At 45.2% G+C, this 9,815-nt stretch overlaps 1 protein-coding gene and 1 long non-coding RNA gene across 7 annotated transcripts; both read right to left on the bottom strand.

Moving 5' to 3' along the window:
* Nucleotides 1-530: 530 nt before the first annotated feature.
* Nucleotides 531-4,972, bottom strand: LOC125534905. 6 transcript variants are annotated; one of them, XR_007294552.1, is made up of 5 exons: nt 4,668-4,972; nt 4,428-4,551; nt 3,828-4,063; nt 1,240-3,415; nt 531-1,008 (listed from the first exon to the last, which is right to left on the bottom strand). It is a non-coding gene; the product is annotated as an uncharacterized LOC125534905 (long non-coding RNA). The 6 variants fall into 6 exon arrangements; XR_007294551.1 differs by having other exon boundaries at nt 569-2,157; nt 2,227-3,415; XR_007294550.1 differs by having other exon boundaries at nt 569-2,356; nt 3,215-3,415; nt 4,668-4,965.
* A 250-nt stretch (nt 4,973-5,222) lies between these two features.
* Nucleotides 5,223-7,208, bottom strand: LOC125540534 (GDSL esterase/lipase At5g33370-like). Its single transcript, XM_048704153.1, has 4 exons — nt 6,882-7,208; nt 6,683-6,810; nt 6,325-6,567; nt 5,223-5,937 (listed from the first exon to the last, which is right to left on the bottom strand). The coding sequence occupies exons 1-4, from the start codon at nt 7,129-7,131 to the stop codon at nt 5,467-5,469; spliced, it is 1,092 nt and encodes a 363-aa protein (XP_048560110.1). The 5' UTR covers nt 7,132-7,208; the 3' UTR covers nt 5,223-5,466.
* Nucleotides 7,209-9,815: the final 2,607 nt, after the last annotated feature.

Below are 9,815 nucleotides of genomic sequence, written 5' to 3'. Positions count from 1 at the left end.
ATGCGCTCATTCTTAACATGCATCATGCAACGGGGTCGAGTTGTGCACTGCGCTATCCACCTCAGCCACATTTAAGAAAAGAATGGAGGTCTTTTGAGCGAGGGTGATCGATGAAATATAGGAATCGTACGGATCTGTTACTAACAGACCGCACGGTAGGATGTTAGTCCTTTTCATATTTCACAAAAAATTCCATGTTTATTGATTTTTTAAAATATATGAACTTCCCAAATGCGTAAACTTTTTTCGAATAGGCAACGGCCCGGTTGGTGGTTAACATGATCAATTCAACAAATGAAACTCAAGTCCCTGGAGAAAAAAATAGACCAAACCCATGGAAGGGGCAACACGAGCAAGCCACCAGCCTGCCTTCGTGGGCCAGCCCACGTGACGCTCCAATGAGCGCCGGTTGTCTTCAGGGGCGCTAAAGGCGGCGAATAGGGAGTTCCTTTAGTTTGTAAAGATAAACTTACTTTTAGGATCGGCTCATTGGAAGACCTTGAAGTTTTTCCCACTTTATAGACAACTAGTGGTTGGGGCGCCACCCGTGACGCCTCCTGAGAGAAAGTTTGGGTGCTAGGTAGGGTGCCGCCCTTTGCATTGGATTTTAGCTCTGATTGATAACACACATGCATGTACAGCTTATGCATTACATATGACTGCTCCTCTTCATCATGTCATTGTATTGCAGCCACTGGACTTGTAGTTGCGGTTCATCTACACAATGAATTCATCCGCCTTTACGTCCACCACAACTGGACAACACCCTCCGCCGACCCCACCAAGCCACCTTCCTCATTGCTGAATGCTAACGTCTCGACGACCAAGAATTCGTGCTCGTCATAGTGCAGCCAGTGGTTGCGTGTGCCACCAAGGTTGACGCAGTGTCTTGAGCAGGAGAAGGACGGCGCTACCCTTGCTCGCCCAAAGAACCACTAGCTGCAGCAGCCGACACGTCCATCGGCTGATAAGGGCTTCCTCGTTGTCTTGCATCATTTTCTAGCAAACCTAGAAGAATCCCATTTGATTTTGATCAAACCAACCAATCTATTACATCAGCAAGAGCATATAATAGTCCCACCGTCATTTATGAACGGATGGAGTAGTAAGTAAGAACTCTGGGAACAAGAAAGAAAATAATTAGGCAGGGAGAATACCGAGAATTAATATCAGGCGAGATAAAAAAATGAGAATCAGATTTAGTGGGGTGCAGGGAGACAGGATTGAGCTCTAACTCACCAATCGCTGAAGTTGTCCACTCAACACCTTCCGTTCAAATGTGTTGTTCAACGTGAATCAACAAAATTCAGAGAAGTTTGTCTCGAAATGAGACAAGTAAACAAAATAGGTCTCAATGAAACAAAAGGACGTAGTAATGTAGCTGTGAGAGTGATGATTATTCTTGTTTTTATTATATGTTATCCCCATGCCAATATCCCTACTAAAGAATAACATATAGTACAATTAGTAGCAGTGCAAAAATTTGTGTCACCAACATTGAAGTGCCTAAACCTGTAGAGAATCTGAACCAATTCAGAAACCTGATTAACTGCCTCGAGGCAAAATTCATGTGTTATCTAGCAGCAAGATTTCTCCACAAAAGTTCTGCAACTATTTACCCTCTATTGCCCATTTTCATTGGGGATTATAATATAGCAACTATTATCTAGCAGCAAGAAACGGATTGTTAGTATGAAATATATATGTACCACTACATGTATTGTAACAAAAAAATGCTACATGTAACTTGTTAGTATGAAATATATATGTCAGTAGGAGTCTTTCCTAATTCCTACTGTCTTGAATGTAAAAAAACGTTTTTTTAGCTAAACCTAATTAAAGTGCATAAAAATTAATCGTGATTGCGGCCATCAGATTTCAACTGATAGTGTTTCGCTTTTGCAAGTAAGAACTTTGAGCCAAAGCAAGGAAGAGAAATATCTGAACCGAATGAGAGTCGGCCAACATACGGCAAGAAGTCAAAATGACTGGAAAATACTGCATGCCCTGAACGTTCATTACATCATAAAGATGAGAACAAATACCTGAGTACTCAACTGGTGAGTGCAATAATCCTATCAAGAGAAAAAATACCTTTCCCTGATCCATTAAGAAAAGACTTGCATCATCCACTGAATTTTGACCATTAACTTGGATCTTCAAACAACCAAAGAGAAACTTAGTTAAGCTATCACATTATGAGTGCAAAAATGAACTTCTTCCTACCTTCATTTAGCAGACATGATAAGTTTAGCAATAAGCGTAGTCCCTACTTAATATGTTCTGTTGCAGACTTTACTAAATAGTATTGAATGACTATTTTTTTGCTTTTTTGCTGCTACTCAGAGCCCTGTGCCTAGTAGAAAGAACATTTTATTTTAGTAGACTAATGAGGAAAATGCGCACATGACTTATGTCATGTTAATATGACTGGTGAGGAACATGCCTGGGGCATGGTTCTATAAAAATATTGGACCTAAATGTAATATTTTTCTTTCTTCACCAAAGTAAGTAAATTTATAATCAGAAAACATGATAAAAATCAGCATTTGCACTGATATGAGGTGAGGTAAGTGCAGGCATTATATTATTTAGCTCTGGTTTGGTACACGAAGGTTAGCAATTGTTAGTACACTGATCCTATGATGCGAGTATATAACCAGGTGACTAAAAGGAGCATCAAGTAACATGACAGACATGTGTGGATCAGTACAAGAGGGCATGTTTTTAATGGAGCATGTCACGTGATGGACATGGATTTTTTTTACTATAACTAAATTTAATTAAGTGATTTGAACAATAACAAAAACATCAATCAGTTAAGAGCTACCAGAATACATATTCTGCCTTTGTGCTTATCAAATCACCACCCTATAAGAAAACACCATCCATCCCAGGTTCACAATTACAAAAGCTCATGAACAGTTTTTTGCTCTCAGCTAACAAAATGGATTTATCAGTGCCATGTCATCTCAACAAGGCTAAAGAAACTTAACTAAATCAAACTTGCAAGATCTACCTCTGCAAACCATACTAGCTATGACAATGATAGCCCCTAATCTGAAATTTCTTGTAAAACCTATCTACTGAACCACTCACGGGTCACAGTTTAGAAAATCATATAGGGAAACTGAAATATCCATCACTACAGTTAATGCAACAAATTCCCATGTCCAAGAAAAAAAGTGCCAAAATGAAGAAAGAAGCATGTCACCTTCTTGGCCGGCAGCAGCGTGTAAACCAGCAACGTACGCCACGAGTATGACAGGTTCATCCTCTGAACATGCATACAAAAACAAAGGAACCCTGATAGTTCGATGAGATGTTGGTTCATAAATCTCAAGCTTCTGCACCGAAGATGATTGGCCTTACCAATTCCATGCATGAATCTGTTCATTGCAAGGACCTAGTAACACTGACTCGCAGAGGATGCTAATGTTAGTGAGGATTTCTCAGTTATAGATATAATAATAGCTACAGAACATGGTATAACCTGCAACTCTTGATGTATTTGTTCTTTTTTAAGATATTTTTTATGCGAAACTTGATTCATAAGTAATAACTTCTCATCTCTCAAAGTTATGCGAGTGGCAAACTTTGTCTAAGTCAGACTAAATAATACAGAGTATATGATTATCCACCATATTTTCTCTATCAAGATATTTGGCATCTCAGTTTACAGTGGAGCTCTTTGTTCCCTTAAGCAAGCAGTGCTGTAGCAATACATACTCAAGCTTGGACTACAGTAATAATCACTATGATTTCATATTGGACAGATAACTTACAAACAGTGACTATCAAAACAATCAAGAAAAGAAAGTCAGTACTTTTTCTCATGTGCTCATGTCGGACAGAACAAGATTTCATCCCGTGTGAAGATGGACCTTCCGGAAGCATTTGAGAAGTGAGAATTCCCAGACCATTTTGAATTACCAAGCTGCATGGCTTTCATTTCTTGATCCTTATCGACAAGCATAGCTGTAACTTCTTTCTCCATGGCAGCAACCTCTAGCATCATCATCTTTTTATTGGGTATTAAGGTATCAACTTTCTTTGCTAGCATCTGCAGGACAAAAGGAGAATTAAAAAAATTTATAGTGCACGCGTCATATCCACACAAACTGCATAAAATAAGAAATGGTTGCATATTCCAATGGCATCATTTTTGTGCTTTAAACTTTGATCATTCTCGTCACATGCTTTCCTCAAAGAAACAGCTGCCTTCTGCAAGATATTATACAGGAAACCAGAGACCATTTCAATTGAGTTGCTATTTGAGGTTTCATTACTTCTCTGATTTGCATCGCTATTTGGATTTCCATTAGTCCCCTCATCTTGCGAAAACAGCGACTACTTCTAGTCGAGAAGATATAAAGAGAGAGGGATGAGGAAAACCACAAAAAGGGGAGCAGAGGAAGGATTCGTACCTGTGCTACACCTCCTAGTCGTCATGGAAGGAAGGGCTAGGGTTGGGTCTGCTTGTTTGGGGGAGGGGGTGAGGTTGCAGGAGCACCAACTTGATTCAGCAAAGAGGGATAGAGAGATGTTCTCCTGCAACAAGGACGGGAAGGAGCTTCAAAAATCGAGCACCAACTCCAAATCGAATCCAACACACACGCGTGCGTGCGCACAGCCGCACACACACACACAAGAGAAGGGGAGGGCACCTTATCCATGGCTATCCATGGCGTCCTGAAGCGGAACCAGGGTTGTGGGCATGTCGGATCTGAGCCTGCGTCAGTCCGGGCCTGCTGCGGCGAGGGGGGGGGGGGGGGGGGGGGGGGGGGGGGGGGGGGGGGGGGGGGGGTCGTGGATGGTGAGGAGAAGGTGAGAGGAGGAGAGAAGGGGTGACAGCGTCAGACGTGGGGGAGGGCGTGGGTGGTGGCAGCGGCTGAGGAGGTCGCCGGTGGTGGCGGCGGCAGAAGACGAGGGAGAGGGATAGGACTCGAGGGATGGGGAATGATGGCTGGGCAATCCCTTTCTTTGTTTTTTTCTCTTTTTTCTGGACGAAACGAACGATGTGGTGGCCCGGTGGGGCCGCGAAGGAAAATCGTTTTTGGCTCGTAGCTAATCCGACGTGGACACCACCAGAAGCGGCACCTTGCGCGACCGTTAAAGTGTTTAATACATTATTATTCAGTCACCTCAAAGCGAAAAAAATTATAATTCTCAAAAAACATATAGCCATAGTATTGTTGTACAGTTAAGACTAAATAAAGAAATATCATAATAGTTGTCCATGGTTAATTAGCTACCGCCCCATGCAATATATCTTTATTTTAGTCCGGTACTGGAAACAAATCATGAATTAGTCACTACAAGTGCCAAAAAAAGTATACACACAAATTAAATTAAATGACAGATAACAACCGCATCGCCACACAACATATCAACGCAAAAGACGACAGACGAAGGGCCCCGCACGCGTTCGTGGCCCAAGCGTCATGGACCCTCAGGGCATATATATTAGTCCGTGAGGCCGGCGTCTATGTGAAGAGCAGTGCCGAGGTTGAGCGGGCTGATGTAGTCGAGCGAGCCGGTCATGAACTGGCTGACGATGATCCTGTTGGCGCGCTCCGTGGGGTGGTAGGCGTCCCAGAACACGTACTGGTCCCTATCGGCACAGACGTTGGATAGCGTGGTGCACAACCCGACCCCGTCGTGCGGACCCTGCCCGCAGCACGACCCGTACGCCGCCGGGTCACTGATGAAGTCGAAGTGGATGTGGAGGGTGTTGGCGGCGATGAACATTTTGTCGCCGTGGCGCGCGTTGAGCTGCTCCAAGGCCCGGGACAGCTGCGGGTTGAACAGCTCCGCGGCGCGCATCAGGTCGGCGTCGCACTCCCCGCCACGGCTCCGGGCGAGCTGCGCCGGCGCGCAACCCAATGGGCCCGTCCCTGTCACCAGCACACGCCGCGCTCCCATGTCGTACAACCTCTGCGTCCATTATTAATTTCAGAGTACGTACGTGTCAGCTGCTACTTGTATTCGTTTCTTTTTACTCCGTATATAAGTCTCGTATGTGGAGTAAAGAAAACTCCACTATAAATTCAGATTTTTGATTGTAGCAAATTAAATATTTTTCATGATAAATTATGTTCGTTCAGGATGACAAAGTTTAGTTGGCGAGCACGACAAATCCGTCTCAGTTTATTTTTAACTAAAAAATTGTTGTGCTTGCAAATTAAATTTGCCATCATCACGCCAATGTAAATTTTCATGAAAAACATCAGATTTGTCAAGGCTAAAAAAATAGCGTTAGATTTTTAGCGTTTCCGGAAAAGAAACGAAGGAAATACAGAGAGAAAGTACAAGTGTTGTTACCACGAGGATTTTCTTGTACTCAGAGATGAGGTAGCGGACATAGTTGGGAAGGGAGAACTGGAGGGAGCGGAGGGAGAAGGGCATGAAGAAGTAGTTGTTGACGAAGTCGTTGCCGCCGAGCGTGATGAGCACCAGCGCCCTGTTCACGATCTGGGTCGCCTGGGACGCGCCCACCATCGCGCGCAGCTTCCCCTGGTACTCATGGAAGTACTGCAGCTGCCTGCTCATCCTCACCATCTCCATCTGTGTACGAGTAGATCCCATGGTTTACCAGTATGGTTGATTGAGATATTAGTACTCTTTTTTGCACAAACTTGTAAATTTGACAGAACTAGAGATGAATTCGTGTCGCACGTACAAATTGAATGCCCGTGTCGTTGAGGATGCCGACGCCCGCCGACGCGAAGTTGGCGCCCACGAGCAGCTTCTCGCCGTGGAGCTCCGGGGATAAGTACGGCAGCGTGGGCTCCGCGCCGAGATGCTCACCTGAGACACGACTACATTAATTGCGCAGTGCACTAGCTAATCAATGGCAGTGGTCGTCACGTAGTAAGTACTGATGATGTCCGGGATGTTGAGGCCGTTGGAGAAGCGGCCGGTGGGCTGGTGCGTGGGGTAGTCGACCCCGTACGGCGGCGAGTCGGCGCGCGCCGTGCTCATCAGGTAGTTGTTGTTGCCGTTGTCCACCAGGGAGTCGCCGAACACGAAGAAGGCGCGCGCGGACTCCGCCGGCGACGCCAGAAGGACTACGCCCAGCGCCATTGTCGCCGCCAGGAGAACGCAGCCCGGTGAACTACTGTTGGCCATCGTCACCGTGAACTGATCGGTCGAGGCAAATCTTGCATCGATCCCTTGATAGACCCCCACGATATATAGTGGGCAATGCACGAGACCGGTCTGGCTGCCTTCATGCTCAAGAGGTCTGTGTACATACATAGAGGAGCCCAGCAGAATGTTGCATCAAATTTACTAGACAATTTCAGTATCTTACTCTTTTTTTCTGCGGGTGAGTATCTTATTCTTCTGAACCAGGAAAAGCGTTCTCGTAAGGAGATCATCTACTCAGTCCTAAATATATAGGGCCATTGCATAATTATAAAATAATAATTAATGAACATAAAATCGTATACTATATAATGAAAACATTTTTACATGCTGAGATAGACCTTTCCGCCTGCACACATGTTGTGATGATATAGTTGGACGTTGAGATAAATATGTCAGTGGAGATCATCTACTCAGTTCTATATCGAAGATTCACAAGGGCAAACACCTGCCAAGCCCCGCCCAGCCACTCAATTGCATCGCAATTTTTGAAGTAGTTGGATCCCGCACGAGTGCATAGTAAGTTTTAAGATTAAATAGTAGTAGGAACTTACAATTTTGCATCTGAAAAATATGATTTTCTCAGTCACGGGTATCAAGTTTCAGAGTTGGAACTTTAGGCGATTTTTTTTGTCGATCGCAGGTACTAAACTCGTGATTTTATTGAGCACTTGTACTAAGTTTCGAGTATTGAAACTTCACATTCTTTCAAAATTTATCAAAATGTATTCAAAACGATCTTATTTGAAAGCCCTCATGATGAAAAAGGCAAATATGAAAATGGTACTTAATTTGGACTTTTTATTTAAAAGATATGAAAGTTTAAAAAACGAAATCCAAAAGAAAAAAAACACGGGCGAGGGACTTGCTGCCCCTGCACCTGCATACCCCAAATCCCCTCCCAGTCTTATATGTTCACTCTAAATGACATGGCCATATCGTAGAGCCAATGGTGAATGTGGATTTTTGGAACACTCGTGCATTGGAGCACTTTATTTTGAAAAGGCTCACAAAAAGGTTTTTTTAAGTTTCAAAAATATATATTCTTACATGAGTATGTATGGATGTTCCCTGCGTAGTACGTACATCGATGAAACTTTGTACATATATACTGTTAATTTTCGTTCAATAATATCATATATTATATGCTACACAAAAAAAAAGTTAAAATCCCAGCCCGAAAATAAAAAAGCAAGCCCATTTGAATGCATGTATTTGTCTTTCTTTTCCTTTACCAGTAAATTTCTAAAAACAGCAGCGGGGTGGACTTGTTGCCGTGTGCTAGGTATGGACGGACCGATCCACCTATATATGCATCATACTACTTATATGAATGGGGTCAATCATTCAAACATGCTTGGACCTGACGAGTGGTGACGACAAAGAAATGCAACCAGACATGGTTCCACCGAGTTAGGCCATCTTCATCACGCGACCCCATCTTGTCCGGCCTGTCCGTTTGGGGTAAAGGGACAAACAAGGCGGCCCAACGCGCGACGGCCCGAACTCATCTTGTCCGTTTTGTGTCCGGGCCGACCAATTTCGAGCGCAAACTTGCGCCGGATTTGAGTCGCGGCGGACACCAAACGGACGCGCGCCTCGTCCGCGTCGGGCCGCGTGACAGGCGACCACCTACCTCCCACCCGCCCACATCAATGCGCACGAGCGGGCGGCCCCACCTGTCATCCGCACATCGGAAGGTCGTCGTCTTTCTTTAAGTGGGAAGCATGGACCTGTTGTTGTCCACACTGCCCCACGCCATCTCACGGCCTCCTCAAAACCCAACAGCCCCGAACCCTAGCCCTCCCTTGTCCTCGAGGTCGTGCAGGCACCTCCCGCCGTCCAGCCCGCCCCCGTCTACCACGCACCGCCGGCCCACCTCTGGACGCCGTCGGCCTACGTGGACCTCGTCAGCGACAAGGACGACGCCGACGGCCACTGAAGACGGCGACGGCATCGACAGGCACGGGCACGAGCGCGCTGGCGGCGGCCGTTTTCTATTTTCTGTTTTATGTTTAATTATGTTAAGTTGGACGTGAAACTGGGCCGTTTTGTGGCCATGGATCCTAACTTAAGTTTTAAGTTTTTTAAACTGCGTTTATTTACCTTTTTAAGTCATTTTGTTTAAGTTTTTATGTTTTTTTAAACACGTCTATGGACAAGTTTTGGGATGCGGTCGCGCAGTGGACGCACGCACGACTCAACGAACAGAGGCGGACATGGACGAGCCCATCAGTGTCTCAAAGGGACAAAATCCAGTCAAAACGAACGTTCGTTTGAAGTCGCGCGGTGAAGTTGGCCTTATCGTGCGCTGAAGGCTGAAGCCGCCGGCCTGAGGGACGATTATTTTGACCGCTACGTGCTATCTGCTGGCAAGCATGCATGCATACACGCACAACGTCCAACGTAAGCCATGGCTGGAGTTGCTGTACTCGATCGCATCGCGCGTGTGCTTGTCTGCTGTTGGCACTGGCCGGGACCGCCGGTTACTATTCTCCGGCGATCTCGCACGTGTACAGCCTGGCTCGGCCGGTCGATGCTTCTCGCCGGCGGTAAACACGCACGTAGAGGCTGGCTTTGGAAGCAGTCTGATGGATCGATTCTTAACATGGACAGGTCCATTTCTATATGAAAAGAGAAGAAGAAAATGGGAGTGACTGGTCGTT

The sequence above is a fragment of the Triticum urartu genome, chromosome 2, assembly GCF_003073215.2.
Source record: "Triticum urartu cultivar G1812 chromosome 2, Tu2.1, whole genome shotgun sequence".
In the NCBI taxonomy this organism is placed as follows: domain Eukaryota; kingdom Viridiplantae; phylum Streptophyta; class Magnoliopsida; order Poales; family Poaceae; genus Triticum; species Triticum urartu.
Note: the sequence above shows the minus strand (reverse complement) of the source record. Positions and strands in the feature narration are given on the sequence as shown.

Excerpts from the sequence above, each read along its gene's own strand:
- LOC125540534 (XM_048704153.1), bottom strand. The coding sequence starts at position 7,131 with ATGGCCAACAGTAGTTCACCGGGCTGCGTTCTCCTGGCGGCGACAATG. Across the intron at positions 6,811-6,881 it reads CAACATCCCGGACATCATCA|GTGAGCATCTCGGCGCGGAG; the intron begins GTACTTACTACG and ends GTCGTGTCTCAG. Across the intron at positions 5,938-6,324 it reads AGTACAAGAAAATCCTCGTG|AGGTTGTACGACATGGGAGC; the intron begins GTAACAACACTT and ends TAATGGACGCAG.